A 20,023-nucleotide genomic window follows, 5' to 3' on the forward strand; every position below is an offset into this window, starting at 1 on the left:
GGGATGAAAGGAAAATTTTGGCCGGGATGGCGGAATTGAAGAACCCTATGGTGGACCCTCCTTTGAGGTCACTGAAAAGATTGACAACAACATCATCAATGCAAACTCAAGTAAATATGTAAATGTGGGACCCCATGGCCACGGTGCCTACTAATTTCAAAGGTATTTTTGCCCCGGTATATGATTATGCAGGAGATGTAGATCTTAACAAGTGTTATTAAAATCCAAAAAGAAAATTGGGGTTAACCACGCATTTCAAAATTTTAAAAAAGCTTTAAAATACAAAGCAGTGTATGGCGTTCTTCCTCAAATTGAAGCTTAATTATCTCTGAAAAATGCATGCTTACCCCTAATTTTCTTTTTGGATACCAAGAGGACTTACTAAGATCTACTTTCTCCGGATAGTTTTAAACCGCCCAAAAATATCACTGTAGTAGCAAGCATCACTGATAGAAAACCTGAGTATCCCGAGATGCGCAGAATGTATGCGCAATAACAATAGTAGACAAGCGTTGCAAAAGTGACCAAAAGTTGTTCACTTTTAGGCTACAATGGATATTTTTTCTAAAACGTTTGCTGACAACACATAAAGACAGATCCCTGAGGACTTTTCACCACTGTGATCAATTTATTGTATTTTAGTTATTTTTATTTTTTTTTTGCGTACCTTCTGACTTTATTTTCCTTGCATTTAATCTAGGTAGCGCAATGTATCTTTAAGGGACGTATCTTCCTGTCAGTTGGGCTTCCTTTAGCACGCTTTGCTATCTTTTATCTTTTGTAATTTTCATTTTATATCTGCAGTACAGCACATAATGCACAACTTTTGTGAAGTAAAGTTTTGCGTGACAAACACTGTTGAACTTTACGTCATTACGGGCGCGATATGCATTGAAGCGAGGCAAATTCAAAGCTCTGAAAAGTGTCGATCCTCCGCTACAAGTATGAGGGCAAGATGACGACTGGTGCACCAACTGGCCCTGATACTTGGTCGTCTGTTACTGAACAAAGTATATTTCTTGATGACGGCCTTCAATACATCGTTGAAGCTCTGCAGTCACCATCTGTCTCCAATGAGCACACTGCACTGGACTCGGTCTTTGACCACAAGTTTGATTCATCTTCAAATGCGGAAATCTGCAAATGCCTTTTGAGTTCTTGCGCTGTGCAGCATGGCTCCTATTACAAATTCTTCAGTTATCGACAGCGAGCTTTACTTGGCCTTTGGCACTCAATGAAAGCCAAGTTTAAAAAGCTTAAGAAACATTTTCGCCCTCCTGCAGCCCCAAAATCCTTCACAACGGGCGATAAAACGAAAGGACAACAACAGAATGTTTCATTTTCTTCACACGTTAGTCTTCTTCTCTTGCTCCCAATCTTACAGTCTCAAAGCCTGAGAGATACTTCGTTAGCTGGTCAGTGTTCAGAAGTACTGCTGCAGTGTCTTCAAAGTTGTCCTCCAAACTCTCTCGCAGTCGAACCTCTTAGTTGTATTAAAGGTTTGGCTGATTTGCTATGCAGTTGGCTTTTGCAGGCAGAACAAAACAGTGGAGAAAGTAATGTGGCTGTTTGTGCAATTAAACGCGAAAATGTGTTGGCTTCCCTCGTTTCCCTAGCTTGTGGCAGGTACTAGCGAGAAAACTGTGTGAAGATGATTGATGACTAATTATCGTTACAATAATAAGATCGATTAATAGAAAATTACAAAACCAATAATTATTATTTAAGCTTATATAACAGCAATCTAGTGAATGCACACCGGTGGCTCAGTTGGTTGAGCATCGGGCTGTCATGCAGAACGTCACAGGTTCGAGCCCCGGCCGGATCAACGCTCAGGTTCTTAAAACAACTGAGCAGAAGGTGCTGCCTTTGTAATTTCATCTGCAAATGATAAGACTTTCATGACTTCTTGGATAAGGACTATAAACCATAGGCCCCATCTCTTCTATGTTCATAAGTTCCCTGTGGGATGTTAAAGACCCCACACACTATTCGATAAGAGTAGTGGATGAAGTCCTGTGTTGTGGCTGTCCTGTTCTCTCCAGCAGAAGTGGCTGTCTTTGTGGTTATGTCTCTTAAAAGGCTTGTGGTGTATGAGGCCACCTAACCAGAAACAACCATAAGTCAAAAAGGGACTTTGCCGAGTGCTGGAACATGTAGATGTGGATGTAGATGATAGCATGCTTTACCGTCTTTTTACACATGCTGGAAATTATTTTTTGAATAACCCTCCTTAACCTTTACAGAAAATGCACTGTCAATTATTGGTTGATACTAATCAGTCTTTCCTAAATCAAGTTGTTATATACCTGGACTTTCACTCAACAAAACAAACACTGTGATTGGTTGATTCTTGGTCGCGTGTCCCTGATCAAATGCAAATGTATCCCAGCCGGGTTACAATTCTGCTGTTGTTGCCTGTGTCGGATGTTTTGCTGCGATTGTTGAGGGGAAAGTCTAAATATAACAAAGCACTTAATGTCTGGTCTCTTGGGAAACTAGTTAGTTTTGTTTTCCCTCAAAGATCAATAATTATTGTATATTATTATGTATATTATTAAGCATTTAGGGATATTGAAGAGTAGGTTACTCAGGTTTTCTCTATACGTCTTAGATTTTCATGTTTCCAATGCAGTGGTATAGTACTTTGGACTTGCTTGTGGGTAGTATTCATAGTTATTACAAATAAATAAACCTAAAATTTTTAGAGCAAGTTTCAATCGAGTGTCGTAAAACCAAAACCAAAGTAATTACTTTGGCCAATCAAGAAGGATGGAGACAATCCAGTAAACCAATCAAAACTCGAAGTAATTACATGTAGCCGACACAAAGCATGGGAAAATGTGCACGTGCGAGCTACGATTGGTTTTGGTTTCACTTCTGATTGGTTGAAAAACAAGGCGCGAGAACTTTGAACCAATCACTGAGTGAAGTAATGCAAAACCAAAGCAATTTGCTGATTACTTTTGACACTCAATTGAAAACCGCTCTATCTACCCAAAAGTCCCACAATGTCAGACTCAATGTTAGCTTTCCAATGTGGAATACTGTGGTGCCTGCCTAGAGATTACCTTATTGACACAATGAATTTAGGTTTATGTATAGGTGGTCACGTCACCACCGTATATCAAGTTTCTATTTCAACATTTGTACCTGCAAAAGGACTAGAGAGCAGGAGATAAACTTTCAAATATAAAAGAATGATTTTCAATGTTGCAGACATTTTTTGTTAGAAATGTCTGCCTTCTTCTGTGAAAGTGTTAAATGAAATGCAAATCTGAAGATAAATATCTGATAAATGTTAATGAGTACAAATGCAACATGAAGAAAAATGTATTAACTGGGCCAATATTATTACAGATAGGCTTAAGACAACACTTATCAGATATTTTTATTCAGATTTACTTGCACTGAAGAAGGCTGAAGTTTCTGCCAAAACATATGTGCCACATTGAAAATCGTTGTTTTATATTTAAAAGTTATTTTAGCTGCTATAACCCTCATAACTTGAATGAATACTAAAAGTATTCTCAGAACATCATGGAGTTGGCTGCTGTGTTTTAAAAGTGAGCAGCATGGTAACTCCAAAGATGGTGTATTGAGCACTGAAGTTAAAGACAATGATAAGTAGGTGGCAATTTTTCTGGGAGTTTGGTACTTGTCGGTCTTGTGATAACCATAATTTCTCCTATTATCTTTGACAGGTTCTCTATTCAGCTGTTTGTTCAAGTTCTTAGTGTTCTTCTTAAACACGGGACGACGCTTAGCAAACTTCCTGTGGGAACCATTTTAAGGAGCACTTTAGAATACGAAAGGAAAGGCTCATTCAGTGACCTTAGTTTCCTACAAACATCACGTTTTGTAAACAGCTGGCAATTTGAAACTTTTTTGACTGAATCTAATGAGGATATAAGTGGTGACCAGATAAGCAGTCTCACTTGTGATGGAAAGTTCCTTTATCTTGTCAGTGGGGATAATAAAGGTCTGCATAAAATTGGCACTGGTAAAAATGGAACAATTAGGTAAGAGTCGTTAGCTCTTAGACAGATTAATATTATTGTTATGCCTCGTTTTGTTTTTTTGACAGATTAATATTATTGTTCTGCCTCTAACTTGCATAGCATTACCAAAATGAAGACAGTAATAATATTATTTCTTGGCGTGGTCAAAACTTAGCAGTGGCATTGCAAAGTAGAGTTTTGGTACCTAAAATATCCCAGAGCTTTTACTATTGGTTGTCTGCTCCTAGAGGGTGACCACTCCCATGGCTGGCAAATCCTGGCAACGTGTGAGCCCCCATGTAGAAGGAAAAGGAAGCATACACTGCCACACTGATTGAATCTGTACAAAGAGGGGAAAAAGTGATATTGAACTTTTAAGGCTTAACACACGTTTATGTAAGCCCCACTGACCATGGCAGATGATCATCTGCATTTTTGTTCTGAATTCCATTAACACTTGATTAAATCAATTAATATTTATTTGCTTTTCATATTTAAGGGGGGCTGTGTACAATAGGAATATTGATCTCAAAGACGGATGGCTTGCCTTTGCACAGTCTAGGCTATTGTTTCGACCCAAAGAGTTTGACAGTGATCCAGCAAATATGTGCTATTTATTGGATAAACATTCTCTGCAGGTAACACAATGCACTTCGAACAGAGAAGTTGCTGTGACCCTATAATTTGGTGTTCCAAAATAAAACAAAAAACTGTGGCCATTTTATTTCACCAAACCAAATCTGGTGTGTGTGTTTACCAATGTGGCTGCTCACCTATTAAGTTTTATGATAGCACCTTGACAACATCTTTTTTCTTGCTAAAGAAATGGTACAAACTTATTTTCTACCGGTATATGGTTATAACTGCACACGTAATAAAAAATGACACAGTTCGCTACCTAGGTATTTTAACTGTAGACCAGTAATTTCGTGAGGAACACATCCTTGTACTTAGCCTCTTGCCAAGGTTGTATGGAATCCCACCCAGTTTATTAGAAGAGTTTTACTTGTAGTTCTCAAACCAGTTAACCCCTTGACCTCTGGGAGTGAGACTCGGTAGATTCTATTGTCTAACACATCAATGTCAAAACTTGTTCAGGGATCAAATTTTCAGAATAAGCAGATTGCAGTTTCACAAACTGAATTAAATAAATAATCCCTTAATTATGTAATTAAAAACATCAGCACCCGGTTGTAATGGTTCCTTCAAAGACCAGACTGAGTGCGAAGAATTAATTTGGAAATCCCATTATAATTGCCCTTATTAACATTTTCTCTGATTTCTTCTTAGATCATACAAATCATTAGGTTAATAAACCCAACAGAACCTGAGAGTGATTCCACACAGTTGACATCACAGCGCAATACTGTTCAGATTTTAAGTGACGAGGTTAATTTGTATTGGCTTTGGATTGAGAAAATACCTGATTCAGCTGGGAAAGAATTCCTTGAGAACAAAAAGGTTGATTTGTTATTACAAGAACTAAAACTTGAACTAAGTCATGGCAAACTGATTGCCTCTCCATGTCGTGATGCAGTTGTGGTGACGAAAAGGGAGGAGCCATCATCTCTTTCATCTCCACTCGCAGTCAGACGTTCGCCAACAACTCCAACTGCCCAGAACAACTCAGATGGTATGTTTGCCGTTCACTCAGGTGTGACAGGCAGTTGCTAGTGCGATAATTTGCATGTGCAATTATTCAAAAGAAGGAAAGGCATTTCCCTTGAAATATGTTGCTTGTGATGCATTTCAGAGATTTTAAGAAGGGTACATGACATGTCGAATTTAGGCCATTTTAAACATTTGCTCAAAGTTGGCTGAAATTTTGTGTGTTGCTTCAAGTTGAACGCAAAAATGTGGCCCTGGAAATTTATCGGTGATTTGTACTTCATCATTTTTGAGAAATAATTGAATCACCTTGACACTGAACCAGCCTTGAAACCCACATGCTGTCACATTCCTAGATACACATCGGCGAGTGAGCTACCAATTACTTACGTTATTTCTTAAATATGAAGCAAACACCAGAGGAAAAGTCTTGATAAAATGTTAATTCCATGTTACTAGAACTTGCCAAGAGTGCACCAATTCATGAAAATTGTTCTGAACCTAACCCTCCAGTTTTAGAGTTTATGGGGTCATACTGTATTACTGTGATGTTGAATGACTAAGTGTAAACACAAAAACTTTCTACGTGCCTTTCCTGTGCACTATTTTGAGAAGACTATTATGCCCAGTTTTGCTATAGAGATGAGAGAAAAAGTCCATTTCCCAAAACTGGTTTAGTCTTGAGATTAGGCAAAGCATAAAAGAACCTGTTTGGAGAGGAGAACATGAATGTTTTTTTGATCATTCATTCTTACTTTTTTTTTCACTATACTAGAGGTGGTAAGCTGTGGGATATCAGGAAACACTTTAAAACAGACAGCCATGTTCATCAGTGGTGATATGTTAGTGATGGTGATTCCACAGTTATCAAACACATCTGCTCCTCTGTTGCTGGCTTTTAGGGGACCCAGAAGTATGTAGCGTTGGAACTTTTTTGTTTTTAGTAGCAATTAGTAAATAAAGGCATTAGCTTATTCCAAAACATGCCTGTTTCTGACTGTGAATGTTTTAAGGTCTGAATGCTTAGTGGAGGTTCCTGGTTGAGTATGTGGAACATCAATCAGCCTTGGCTATCCAATAGCGTTTAATAATGCCCTCAAGGTTGGCACAACTTTAAAACCAGTCTATGGGCCCCCACATTTATTTTATGTCAGTTTATAAGAATATAATATGCCTTGCAGGTCCAAGCAATTACTGCTTTTCAACCCTGGATGGCTCATTTGTGAAACATGAAAATGTAATTAATTCAGCCATGGCAAAGCAAGATCTGCTGGTACCAGGACTTGGTAAGAAGCAATGTCTCTCTTAATTGCGATCACTCAGAATTTGTTTTCAATTTAGTCTGAGAGAACTTAGAATACTTCGTTAATGAATTTTAAAATCTTCTTAAAACTCACCAATAAATTAGCCCAGAATTGGGTGCTTAAAAGGAATTATTGCTGCAGAGCAGAACTCTAGTAATGAGGAAGTATTCATGGAAAAAACACAAATAGCAAGCACTATACATTGTTGCATTTAGCAAATTAAGTCAAATAGTTGAAGAGTTTTTGAGGAATGGGGGAGGGGGGGGGGCAAGCAGACAGTACAGCAGAAAACAACAAACAGCAGGTAGTGAATCACAAACTGACCTAGGAAAAGAACAAAGACAGCTCCATTACAAAGATACACGTATCACAGAGTGTCCTTTCTAGAACTTAACAACTGACCAGTTGGTTGAGAATCAGACTACCATGTGGGAGGGCGTGGTTTCCAACCGTAGCCAGACCAACAATTAGGGTCTTAAATAACTGAGGAGAAAGTGCTGCCTTTGTAATAACATCTGCAAATGGCTTGACCTTCTGCTCTTCTTGGATAAGGACTATAAACCGTAGGTCCTGTCTCACAACCCTTTCTGTTAATATCATAATACATTAAAGAACCAATAGACTGTTCTTTGAACAATAGTGGATGGAATTCCCACTGTTACAGTGGCTGTCCGTTGTGTGGTGTATCACTTTTGGACTAGCCTGAATGGTTTATATGTTCCTTCCTAGACCTTCCCCACTGTTCAGTTGCAGTGCTAAATGGATTAAAATTAAATGAAATTAAACGAGAACTCTTGAGCCAACCCTGTGTGCAAAAGGGGCTGCTCTGTCTTCAGAGAAGTCTTACCTAGTATACAATATAATATTCAGGGTTCGTGCTATTCCTTGAATTCCTTGAAAAGCCCGTGAAAAAAAGTATTTTGTGGAAAACTGCTTGCAAACTCCTTGAATTTTTGCTTGGGTGAAAATTGTTGAGATTGCATCATGCTAAGTTAAAGAGACATAAATTCAAAAATTCACCCCCAATTTGACTAAAATATTAAAACCAAAAATTAAAATTCCAGTGCGTGCAGTTAACTTGCAGACTGTGCGAAGGAATATCAAGGTAGGCTTTTTCAGCAAAGAAAACACTGAAACATGATGTATGGTATAGAAATCCTCTTACTCAATTTCTGGTTCTTGAAAACTCCTGGAATATTATACACAAAATCCAGCACAAACCCTGACATTATTCAGCCACATGCATGTATCACTTCTTCCATTTATTGTAAACAAAGTGGTGTGGTTCACTTTCTTCCAGTTGTGTGTCAAGACTGTGTTAATGGCAGATTGTGGAGTTATGACAGCAATCACATGGTAGGGGAATGGATTTCTGGGGGATATCCATCTTGTAATCAAGTCTCTCAACTTGTCAGAACATCTACACAATCTCAAGCATCAGGTAAGAACTAGTATTTTGTCTCTAGAAATAATATCACTCATTATTATATGGTTACGAACTGCATTGCTAAATGGAGGTTGGGTGCCTGGGATATATCCAGGGGCTTCCATTAGAGGCCAGCCAGCCTGCCTTTCGACCGAGTAACACTCCCATGGCCACCAACAACTCAGCTATGAGCTCCCATGCCAAGCCGAAGGACTTCCGGACTGCACTTTCCCGGTTGATGTTTTTTTTGGAATTACACCAAAGCGACCTACCTGGAGATTATTTAAGGGAAGGGTCTTATGTGGCCCAGCAACACGGCCTCATACACATTCGTTGCAAAGGTACTCATCAGTGACTGCTGGTTGAATTAGAGCCGATGAACGTAATGAAACCAACAAAGATCAAAGACAGCATAAAAGCCTTCAAGAACAAACTTAGCCTTCCACTGGTCAGGATGATTGAGCAACTCTACTGAAAGTTTGTCAGCATTTATGCGGGACACAAGATATGGATTATGGAGTGAAGAGAAAACCTGACCCTGAGATCCACGTGGGGCAGCACTAACTAACTGTGGAACAACCTTAACGCAAGCAGAACTAACAACTGTAACTGAACGACCATTAAAAGAAGGAGAGGAAGATCCCACTATCCCTTCTGAACTGGAACTTGAAATTGAATGAGGGGATGAACAACAAGTGAAACATGCTATATTATTTACAGTATGTATAACCTGAACTGCAGCCTTCCAAACCAAACTTGCTAAATTGCTTTGGCTGCGCAAGGCCGCAAAAAAAAAAAAAAACAGGCAACAGGGCTGGCAAAGAATCTTTCCTCGCTTTAGCTATGAATTGCGATAAAACAATATTGAACGATTGCCCACCAACAGCTGTAGATACTAGAGGGTGACATCGAAGGAGTAGACGCCGCGAAATTGGAAAAACTGGTGAGGTGAGCGTAGGAGACAAATTGTCTGGGGCTAAAGTGATGTTGGTCTGGCAAGGCATTGTATGGATTACCAAAAAGAACCTGCAAACAAACCCCACCAGTAATATCTGGATTCTTCTTTTTCCTTAAATTGTGTTTTGATTTTGTTTTGTTCTTCGCCAAATACAAGAAGCAAAAGCCCAACTGTACGAGCAGAGTCCAATGAATTGCCATGTGCTTAAGCAAGGCTATGAGTGTGAGCCTGTGCTAATACTGCTAACCTCTCTTTGATGATCGACCAGCCCAGACCACTACTGCTCTTTGTTGTTAACTTTGTTTAACTGCATTAAGCAATTCTCGGGTTAAATGGAGCACTCTGATTCGCTGGTTTTTGGTTGGGATTTTACAGTACCAAATCACCATTACTATGTAAATGCTTTGTTTCTGTATTTTTTCCCTCTCCTGGGAAAGTGGAATTTAGTTTTTTCATCACAACAGTAATTCTGGCAAGCAGAATTTTAATAGTTTTAAACGTAAAAAGGCTACTGTTTAAAGTTTGCTGATAAAAATTCAAGATTAAAAATTCATATTCACCATGATTGCTCAAGGAAACGATGCCACATAATAAACAACTTACTAACCTCACTTGCTTGGGACCGTACTGGGGAATATTCGCCCTCGGTTGTTTTTGTCTGTACTGCTACAACCTTGGGCCAATATTCCCCACTATGGCCCTCTTTCTCGGTTAGGAAGAGGTTGTATTAGTAAATGAATGGTCATTTTTTATGATTGTTTTTGTTCCTTTTTTTCATTTTCATAAATTGCTCTCTCCAAGATCTCCTTGACCCAAAGGATGTCATATTGTCATTGGCAAACCATATAACATTTCTCAGCAAGAGACTTTATGCCAAAATACAGGTGGCCTCAATAGAAGAATGTGAAAGACCTGCAAGTGGCTTCTCTGATTCACAAGATGCAAACTTGATTTGTAGTGTACTGAACACAGCAATAACTGAAGGGCAGCAAGACGTATTAGTTGCTATGTTAGCTGCTTTGCAAACTTTTTTGAGCCAAGTGTTAGCAGGTCAGGCCAAGTTAGAGGAGAGTGATGTTACAGGATTGCGACTTGTACTGTGGAAACTCGTCTGTTCTCCCTCTGGCTCAATTGGAGCTGACGTGCAGCTGCAGTCTTGTAATGTCTTAAAGACGGGCCTTGAAGTCTTTTATCCTACTGAAGAGGAAAAGAATGCTCTGCTCATGCTGTTACTGTCTGAAGGGGATTCCAGCTCTGGAATGACCAAGCTGTTGGATATTTTATTCATTCACTTGGCTGAGGAGATGATGAACAATGAGCCTGGAGTATCCTCCATTGGAAGGTAAGTATACATGTACAGTATGTATTAGATTTTATTTAATCTGCCGGTAAGAGTAACATAAACACTAACAGGAACTGCTGGATTAACAGGCAGATGGACAATTATTAAGACATCAAATTTGTGTGTCTCAGGGGTTTGTGATCTTACACCTGCACATCTAAGACTTGCTACTTAAGATGGTCATTAACTGCACAATAAGCAGTCAGGTGAACTCCCCAGTTGGTAGTGTATAATATGTAAATTTATAAGCCTTACAAGGACCCTTTTAAAAAGGCTGATAAATATTGATTCATTCCTGCTTATCCCTATGATTTTTAGCATATCTGCTCATTCCTTTTATCACATTTTATTGATAGGTTGTCTGAAGATGTGAATGTTGCAGCTCTGAATATGTGTGTTAAAGAATCGTGTAATGTAATCCTGCTGTGCAGCAGTTTGGGTGATGATGAATTTCATGGACTGGTAACCAAACATCCAGTAAGTTTTTGATCAAGGCCGGTTGTTCAAAGTTCTGTGATGACGATGATGACGCCGACAACAACAACAACAACAACAACAGTAACAACAACAGCAACAAAGCAACAATAATAATAATTGACCACTTCCCATGGGGGCTTTTCAGGGTCAATGAAGCATTGATGATAAATCAAAACAAAACGATTTTCAAGAATCCCAACTGACCATAGGCAAACCAGTTGGCTATTTACAAGTGCAGCTGAGAGGTTGAACCAGTGACTACGAGGAACAACTTCAGCTCAATGGGTCTTAAGGCCTGGAACTCCGAATCTCAGGGTTACCACTCAGCCACACTGACTGGTACATACCGGGTATAGCAGCAATCATTAAGGTTTCAGTCACACTCAACAAATGATTTGAGTTGATCCCAGTCTTTGATCAATTTAGCGTAGTAATATGTTTTGCTGCTCTCTTGTGTGTTGTGTGTGGTCTGATTCATTAGAAAACGTGTTCTGAGAGGTGAACAGTAGTAGGTGTATGACACAAATAACTATTCTTTCTGATACTAGGATCTGTCACCAGTCCTTCAGTATGTTACAGCTGTCTTTATCATTAACTGGAAGGAAGTTGTCCTCTCTGATGGTATGGAATCACCTGCTGTAAGTGATTTATGTTCTCAATTTTAGTTTTCCACAAGGTGGCAGACATTTTTCCAACAAAAACAAAACTATGATAATTATTTGCCCTCAATGTCGTAAACAAACTGGTAAATAATAACCGTCAAGCAGTTGGCTCAGGAGGTTGTGAGTTTGACTCGAGCTAGACCAACACTCAGGGTCTTCAAACAACTAAGAAGAAAGTTCTGCCTTTGTAATTACATCCGCAAATGGTTACAATATCAAGTCTTCTTGGATAAGGACTGTAAACCGTTGGCCTCATCTCATAAGCTCTGTGGGACATTAAAGATCCCACATAATAATTCAATGTGAGCGTGGCACAGTTTCCAGTGTTGTGTTCTGTTCTGAATGTGTCCCCAATACATGTATACATGTGCCATCAAGCGCAAGAATAGATTGGTTAATTGATTGATTGCAAGCCATGTCTTTCTCATTCTTTTCAGGCGCTAAGTAATGCAGTGAAGCATGCTGAATGTCAAACGCTGTCCTTAAAAATGCTAGAAGCTTCCCAACAGGTGCGAGTGCTACAGAATCATAAACCTGACATGGTGTGAAGTTACAATCTTGGACAGATTAATCACTCACTGAAAAACTAATTAATGTCGCCATTAATTAACCGTTTGATGTCCAAACCGTCACTTCAGCTTTTGCAAAAGAAGCCTGAAAAAAAAAAAAAAAAAAAAAAAAAACCAGCCTCAGACAGAAATCCAACCCATCTGACAGGTTCTTTTCCAAAGTTTGGTCCCTTTGTCAGTAAGTGTTATATGTAGGCAGGACCTTTATTGTTAAGTAATACATTTAGGTAGTTTCTATTCCTCTTAGGTTCTGGATAAGGTGCTTGAGGTTCTTTCCAAGCTTTCTGCTGAATATAAAGGAGATAGGAAACCAAGAATTGAAGGCATTGAGCATTTGATGAAATCAACGCTTGTGGGACAGATTCTTCCTCTGCTGGCATCTGTTTTGTCTTCTGAGGCATGCTTGGGACTTTCTTTGGCCAAAGGTTTTCTTCCATCTGTAACAACTTTGACAGTTACAGCAACAAAGGTAAGAGGAATGGAAAAACTTCTTGAATAGCAAAGGCCATCATTATCAAAATGTGGTCTCTTAAGGTTGATTTACAATAGTATTGTTAATTTCATTACTATGAAGTTATCAATGATGATGATGATGATGAGAATGCCTGCCATTCAAAGTGTGGGAAACTGAACCTCAAAGTTACAAAATGTAAGAAATTAGAGAAGAATTTGAGAGCTCCTAACGGGAGATCAACCTTGCTCTCCCGTTCATCTCTTAGTGGTAAGGTAAAGGTGAAGGTCCTTATTAAATATGTTATGAGGGTAACACATGACATTCAACTAGAGTTACTCAGTTGGCTAGTGCGCAGCTTTCGGAGCGAGAGGTCCCCGGTTCGATCCTCGGTGACTTAAACGTCTGTTTCGACTTTCCTCTGATCTGTGTAGCTATAGAATACCCATAAAACGGAGCATTGACAGAGGGAAGGGGGTAAAGGGCGCACCGTCGGCTTCCATTGATACAATGTACCGGCCTCGTAGCTGAAGGAACTACCAACGTTAAATAAAGTTACTTTACTTTTTTACAATGCACTGATAAACTAGTGGCCCTCGGTGCACACCTTTTACCCCCTTACTCCGTCAATGCTCAGTTTTACAGGTATTCAAAGCTACAACTACGTGGAACAGAGGAAAGTTTAAACAGTAGTCAATATAATAAGACAGGGATCTAACTTGCGACCCTCCAGCTCAGGAGGCCACGCACTAACCGACTTGTTAGCCTGTCTCTGTCTGTCTCTGTGTAGTATTGGCACTGGCTATTGGAGGTCATACAGTAAGCTGTTGATCTACAATGGAGAACACCTGGATCTTCGTCTTTGTATATGGTGTCATTTCTGATCATTTCAAGACATACTACTTACTTGAATCTGTAAGCAGGCACTTGGTTAATGGGGGAGGCATTTTTTATGGCAAAAAAGTTCTGACAAGCATCTTGAGATATTTTGTTTATTTGCATACGTGAAAAAGAGCAGACCCGCTTTTCTTGTGCTTTTACCCAAAAATGAATTTCATTCAATTTAGCATTCTCAAGGACAGTTGAAAAATGTATTTTTCATAGAGCCCTCCTTGATGAGGTATCATGTTTTGTTTAGGTAGCGTACTTGATATCTGAAATGAAATCTTCTGGAGAAGTGAAAATCGATGAAGTGTCTTCTGCAGCCGCACCTTCACCTTGGTCAAGCCCTCGCAAGGTGGAGAGCCCCCATCCAGTCAGAGATGATTACCAGTGCTGTAAAACAGTAGTGTTGCCAGGAGCCCAAAGCCTGTTCCTCAAGTTTGATCCTCGCTGTGCTACTCAGTATGACTATGATAAGGTGAATCAAAGTTAATCTCCTTGGCATTTTTTTCTTTAAAAAACTCATAATTCAGAGTTCTATATTCATTAATAATTCTCTTCTTTATCACCACACAAAGAGTATGATGCTACTTGTATTTACATTTTTAGCACTTTGAAGTTGCAGTCTTACCAGTTTGTACATTTCTTGATAACAGCATATTATATTTTCTCCATTGTTTTACATAAACGTTTTTTTTTGCATGGAAGGTGATTGTATATGCTGGGAAGAGTACAGCCTGTCGAAAAGTAGCAGAATTTGGTGGCAACTCATGTGGTGTAGGTAGCAGAGGTGTGGTGCGATTAGGGTGGCCCAAAGAACCATTTAAGGTGGAAGGTGAAGCAGTGACCTTGTCTTTTCAAGTGAAAAGTGCACGGGAGCGTAATACACCAGATCATGCAATTTGGGGGTTCAGCTGTACTGTGAGCTCTAAGGTATCAAGAAAACTCGTAATATGTTTTTGGCCTTAAGTGGTAGACAGAATCAGTTTTTAGTACCCACAATGCTTAATTATGAAGAAAAACACTTTGGGAGCCAAAGCAAGGAAAATGTAGGAGGGGCAGACCAGTCATTACATATGAACCAAGAGATAACAGGAAATTAAGAAAATCATGGGAAATAGAAAAGACTAGTAGGAAAAAAAGTTTTTGGACACTCAAAATAAGTCTAAGCTTAAAGATGCCCTATTCTGTTTAAATGAGTCCAAGACAATGAAATGATAATTATATGAAATGGATCACATAGGAACTGCGGATATGAAAAACCCATTGAAGTCCTGGATTTTTCAGGCTTGTCTATGCAATTGCAAAAATTGCGTACATAACTGCGAGGATTATAGCTTCACTTGAGTGAAAAACAAGCAGAGAGTAGTGTTGCTTGAAAATGACTGGATTTTGACATAACTAACTATACAGAATTCTAATAGGTTTTTTTGTGTGTGCAAGCATTTCATAGTTCCCAAACAATTTAATCCTTCAACACCAACATTTGAATGTTAATTCTCCTTACAGAGTGCCATACATTACATTATTTTTATGTCGGGGGTGGGGGGGGCTGAAACAGACTGATCACCTCCCCAGAGTTAATCATCATTGCCATTTACAAGCATTTTATGTCATTACGCGGGAGGTGCGATTAGTGTGCTTGACTCCGGTGCAAGTGGTCCGGGTTTGGGTCCTGGCCGGGGACATTGTGTTGTGTTCTTGGGCAAGACACTTTACTCTCACGGTGCCTCTCTCCACCCAGGTGTATAAATGGGTACCGGCGAATTTAATGCTGGAGGTAGCCCTGCAATGGACTAGCATCCCATCTAGGGGGGAGTAGAAATACTCCTTGTCACTTCATGCTACAGAAACCGGGATAAGCTCTGCCCTAATGGGCCACTTTGCTTGTAAGCAGACTTTACCTTGCCTTATGTCACTACTTTCTTTTTTAGGAACATGACGAAAAACCTTCCAAGTTTCCATTCTTCAATGATCTGTGCCTTAGTCTCTCTCTGCTTACTTACAGCCTGCTAAATGTTAAATACCAGGGTCCTGCCAATTCTGAAGCTGAAGATGCCTGTCAGCATTTGCTTGATTCCAAACTTCTGCAAAGGTGCAGGCTCTTACAAGTGAATTTTTTAAATTAAAGAAATCGCGTTTCGAATTTAACTGGTAAATATGTTGTGTACAGAGTACCGGTAGTTATGGTTCGTTGCTTGGCCATAAGGTGAAAATTTGAGTAATTTTAATAGTAGTGCAGGAAGTTCCTATGTGACCCTCTAATTGCAATTAAACACAAAGGCGTAGTCGAAAAGGCGTGGTACCTTGGGATACGCACATGATTTGTCAATCAACCGTGGATGCATACAGAACACTGTTACCCATTTATGTGCGTCTTTGTGTTTAACTATGATAGTGCAAGAAGTACCGTAGTGTCTGCTAACTCAACCAAGCATTAGCCCCAGACATGAAAATTAGCGTACACAAGCAAAGAGAGAAACTCTGGCCCAGCTGGGAATCGACAACCTCCACAACCCTACCAATTGAGCCATCAGACCAGACAGAAGCGAGTCATAGGTAGTTGGGATTTCGTGTCATTTAAATCCTCAGAAAAAGGGGTACTATGTTGCCACCTGCTTTGTAATCAGTTCCTCTCATAATAAGTTTGGATGCTCCACCACTTTTCTACACTTGTGCAAAAGACTCACGGGAGTAAGGTGATTTACTGTGTTCAAGTGGAACTAGTTTGTAGTGACAGGGCTGGTAATTTCTTCTTTGCTGTGATTTATGTCCAGAGGCAGTATGGATTTGCATGCCAGTGATTTGGGTTCCAATCCTACTCTGAGCACAAGTTGGATTTGTGTTTCAAAGCTAACGCCACTCAATACACTTCCAGTTGGATTGATTGGAATTTTACTTCCCAACTTTTGTCCCTACACGCTTTAAGCTTTAAATCACCGTGTATGAATGTGTGTTCTTTACTTTTTCTCTGAATTCAGGTGTGTGTGGGCAACTGCTTCAGAGGAATTGTCATCAGGGACTTCGGGTATTCTCATCACCGTTGAACCAGACAAGAGTACTGTTGATAGTGTTGAAAACATGATGGCCAAGCCAAATGCTAGACTTTCTCCTGAGCTGTTAAAACGTCTCAAAGACGCGTCAGGTAAATTCTTAATTTTCTCCCTGTGCCAGGAAATTGTCACAATTGCTCCTAAAATCACACTTATTAATTTTTATTAAGATGCATGCGAATTTGCTAGGACAGAAGCTGATGCAAGTGTAGCCAATGAACGCCAGATCCCAGTCTTGCATTGAACAGAAGACAACATTTATAGCTTTCACACATGAATCTCTTTTAAAGACATTACTTTCCTAATGGGGAGTTCTTTTACCATGCTGGAGGGGAGTTGAGGGGCCTTAGCCATAAGCCTCCAAGCATACTGTTAGATCTTTATTTTGAAATGTAGGCCATTACCTCTGTCGTTTTCACTACAACTCTTTACCTATTCGTTGTTAGGTGTGGCATCCCCCACTCTGCGTCCCAGCATGCGTCAAGCTCTTCAGCCTGAAGATATCGAGGAAACAGTGGTTCGCTGTGTTGTGAATCACCTGGGACTCACAAAGACAGTGCATGGACTGGACCTTCTGCAGGCGACTGAGCCACAGGCAGAGGAATACAGTTACCTCTGCAGTGTGATGAATGAAGTGTTCATTCGTCTGAATGGGCTGATTAGACAGTTACAAACAATGGCTGAGATGGAGCTGAAATGGGCACACGAGCTAGATGAAGTGCGAGGAGAAATTCTACAGCCAAGTGCTGCCTTCTTCAATGATTTTCACTTACAAGAGGTACTTTAAAACGAATAACTTTGAAAAAACTCTGCCATCGGAGTTACAACGAGCTTTGGAGAAAATTCGCTCAATTTAAACTTAAACAATAATTTATTTTGCTTCACAATTATGTCCAGTCGTTTCAACATCAACAAAAAAGTGAATCAAATACAAAAGGACGAGTGGAAACATCAACATAACTTTAGAGGTCTTGATCGAAGTGTTCTTTTTTTCCTTGGAAAGAAAATCTTGGTCAACATTCTTTTTTGTTTGTTTTGTTTCAAAGGCTAAAAGCAAGGAGCTTGAGTTACTTTGTTCCCTTAAGAAAGTCAATTTTGATCCAATAGAGCAGGAACGATCCGTGGGAAAGCTAATGTGAGTATGTGTCACTGTGGTTTTTCTCGCTTACCACTGATTGACAGGAACGCTTGTGACTTAACTGATTGCAGAGACACATTCGCCTCTTACTATGCACACGAAAGCGTAAACTTTTTTGACATACTTTGTCATCTTGATTTGTGAGTTTTGTGTTGTATTTAGTAAAGAGAACGAGGAATGAAACGTAGTACTCGACAGGGAACATTCTACAGGAAATTGTCTGAAAGTAGTTGTCATTATTGGTGAATTGAGGGTCTAAAATGTGCAAATATGTTCAGTTCAAAAAGCCTTCGTATGTCATGAAGTCGTTTAGTTCTTCAAACAGGACAAGGCCATCGTTCCTTCATGAAGAGTCTGGTTACGCTGGCAGTATTTTTTAGCACTCGTTTTTTCCCTTCTTTTCTTTTTCTAGAGAGCGCCTGGAGGTGGAATCAAAGCAAGCTTTCCAAGAAAGCAACAACAGCCTGGATCGTATGCCGGTGACTAAGAAGTTCCTGTTTTCCATCATGGAGAGCGCAGAGTTGCTCTGTAATGTTACCATTGAGTCCAGTAGACACAGACTTAGTCCACAGCGAAGTGTTTCTATTTGTAGTTCCATAGTGGATTGTGGTCAACCTTCACAGCAAGGTGTGTTGCAATGCTAAACCTTGCTTTTATTTCTAACACTCCACGTCTCTCCCATCCTGGGATGACCCTGCAATGATGAGACTGACCACTTTTTCTGTAACAGCTCGTGTGGCTTCTGTTTAAAATCAGTTCAGTCAGTGAAAACGCTGTGACAAGGAGAGTTTTTTTAGCTTCCGGTTCGGGTCTCTTCAATGATTTACCGACTTTACCAATGGCGTCGTCATAAATCGCAAGCGAAATTGTGAAGTGCAAGCGACACAAATGCAACTGCATGTATCCCAGATCGTAACGGTGGGTAAGAGCGCATCTCTATCCAAGGATAAGTGAACTTGTGACCTTTCCAGAGGACATAACTCAGGAGTTGGGGGGTCTTGCAAAAACGACATTTGTGGTAGTTCAAGGCAGGGTCCCAACTAATCACCGCGCACCGGTGGCTCAGTTGGTTGAGCACCGGGCTGTTACGCGGGAGGTCGTGAGTTCAACTCCGGCCGGACCAACACTCAGGGTCTTTAAATAACTGAGGAGAAAGTGCTGCCTTTTTAATTACATCTGCAAATAGTTAGACTCTCTAGTCCTCTCGGATAAGGACGATAAGCCGGAGGTCCCGTCTCACAACCCTTCAATGTTCATAATCCTGTGGGACGTAAAAGAACCCGCACACTTATCGTAAAGAGTAGGGCATGTAGTTCCCGGTGTAGTTCCCGGTGTTGTGTCCTCTGTGGTGTATCATGGTTGGGAGGGTAAATGCTCGGAGATATTAGCTACACCAAGCTACTCTAAAAATCCGAGGGTAAATAAAGGTATATGATATGATATGAAATGAATCTAATTCTTGGGACAGATAGGGTTGTCATCCTAAAATATTCCTTTTGTTTTCCCATTGCAGAAGCACCTATGAAAGATCAACTTCAGTCGTCTTCTTCAGTGTCCCTTAGTCGCTCTTTCTCAGCTCCCCCCAAACTGGATCGATCTTTGTCCGTTCAGGAAGGCATACATGACGTGCGTAGGTTGCAGCGATGGAGAACAAACGTTCGGAAGAAACACGGAGACAGGAACACAGATGAGACAGATTCATATGAAAATAATGAGACTTTTGTCTCAACCATCGCCGAAATATTCACTTTTATTGGTGGTGATCCCGATAAAGCTGTGAGTTAAAGTTTGGTTTAAATGTCTATCACCTCGAAACACCCTTTCCGCTCAATAATTCTCTGCACTTAACTAAATATTTTGTTCGCTAAACTCTAGCCTTCAAAGTCACTGTTTTAGAAGCTCCTAAAAAGTGGAAAAACTACTTAATACCGGGGTGACGTCACAGACTATTTTCCATTGGGAGAGTACTTTTTGTGACTGGCATCAAACCCATTCCCCTTCATTGCTCGGTCATGGATGACCGACTGGTGACTGGTATCGAACCTGTGACTGTGACAATTATGGAACCCATTCCCCCTCATTGCTCAGTCATGGATGAAACCTTGGAACACTTTTCCCGTCTTTCAAAGCGAATAAAAAAGGGAGTTTTCGT

At 40.0% G+C, this 20,023-nt stretch overlaps 1 protein-coding gene across 3 annotated transcripts in view; it reads left to right on the forward strand.

The window, feature by feature from the left end:
- The first annotated feature begins 304 nt into the window (after window positions 1-304).
- Window positions 305-20,023, forward strand: part of LOC137977702 (probable E3 ubiquitin-protein ligase HECTD4) — a 64,519-nt gene continuing 44,800 nt past the window's right edge. For 2 of the 3 annotated variants that reach the window (XM_068825006.1, XM_068825007.1), the window contains exons 1-20: window positions 305-1,626; window positions 3,705-4,022; window positions 4,501-4,639; window positions 5,292-5,634; window positions 6,385-6,522; window positions 6,791-6,895; window positions 8,214-8,354; window positions 10,099-10,639; window positions 10,996-11,116; window positions 11,665-11,754; window positions 12,216-12,287; window positions 12,595-12,816; window positions 13,937-14,158; window positions 14,389-14,613; window positions 15,615-15,775; window positions 16,662-16,825; window positions 17,180-17,511; window positions 17,780-17,868; window positions 18,284-18,498; window positions 19,385-19,647. In XM_068825006.1, coding sequence (XP_068681107.1) covers window positions 956-1,626; window positions 3,705-4,022; window positions 4,501-4,639; window positions 5,292-5,634; window positions 6,385-6,522; window positions 6,791-6,895; window positions 8,214-8,354; window positions 10,099-10,639; window positions 10,996-11,116; window positions 11,665-11,754; window positions 12,216-12,287; window positions 12,595-12,816; window positions 13,937-14,158; window positions 14,389-14,613; window positions 15,615-15,775; window positions 16,662-16,825; window positions 17,180-17,511; window positions 17,780-17,868; window positions 18,284-18,498; window positions 19,385-19,647 — 4,572 coding nt within the window. In that variant the 5' untranslated portion in view covers window positions 305-955. The remainder of the gene's footprint in view (window positions 1,627-3,704; window positions 4,023-4,500; window positions 4,640-5,291; window positions 5,635-6,384; window positions 6,523-6,790; window positions 6,896-8,213; window positions 8,355-10,098; window positions 10,640-10,995; window positions 11,117-11,664; window positions 11,755-12,215; window positions 12,288-12,594; window positions 12,817-13,936; window positions 14,159-14,388; window positions 14,614-15,614; window positions 15,776-16,661; window positions 16,826-17,179; window positions 17,512-17,779; window positions 17,869-18,283; window positions 18,499-19,384; window positions 19,648-20,023) is intronic. The other variant, XM_068825005.1, reaches the window with a different exon arrangement.

This window comes from Montipora foliosa, chromosome 11 (genome assembly GCF_036669935.1).
Source record: "Montipora foliosa isolate CH-2021 chromosome 11, ASM3666993v2, whole genome shotgun sequence".
NCBI lineage: Eukaryota > Metazoa > Cnidaria > Anthozoa > Scleractinia > Acroporidae > Montipora > Montipora foliosa.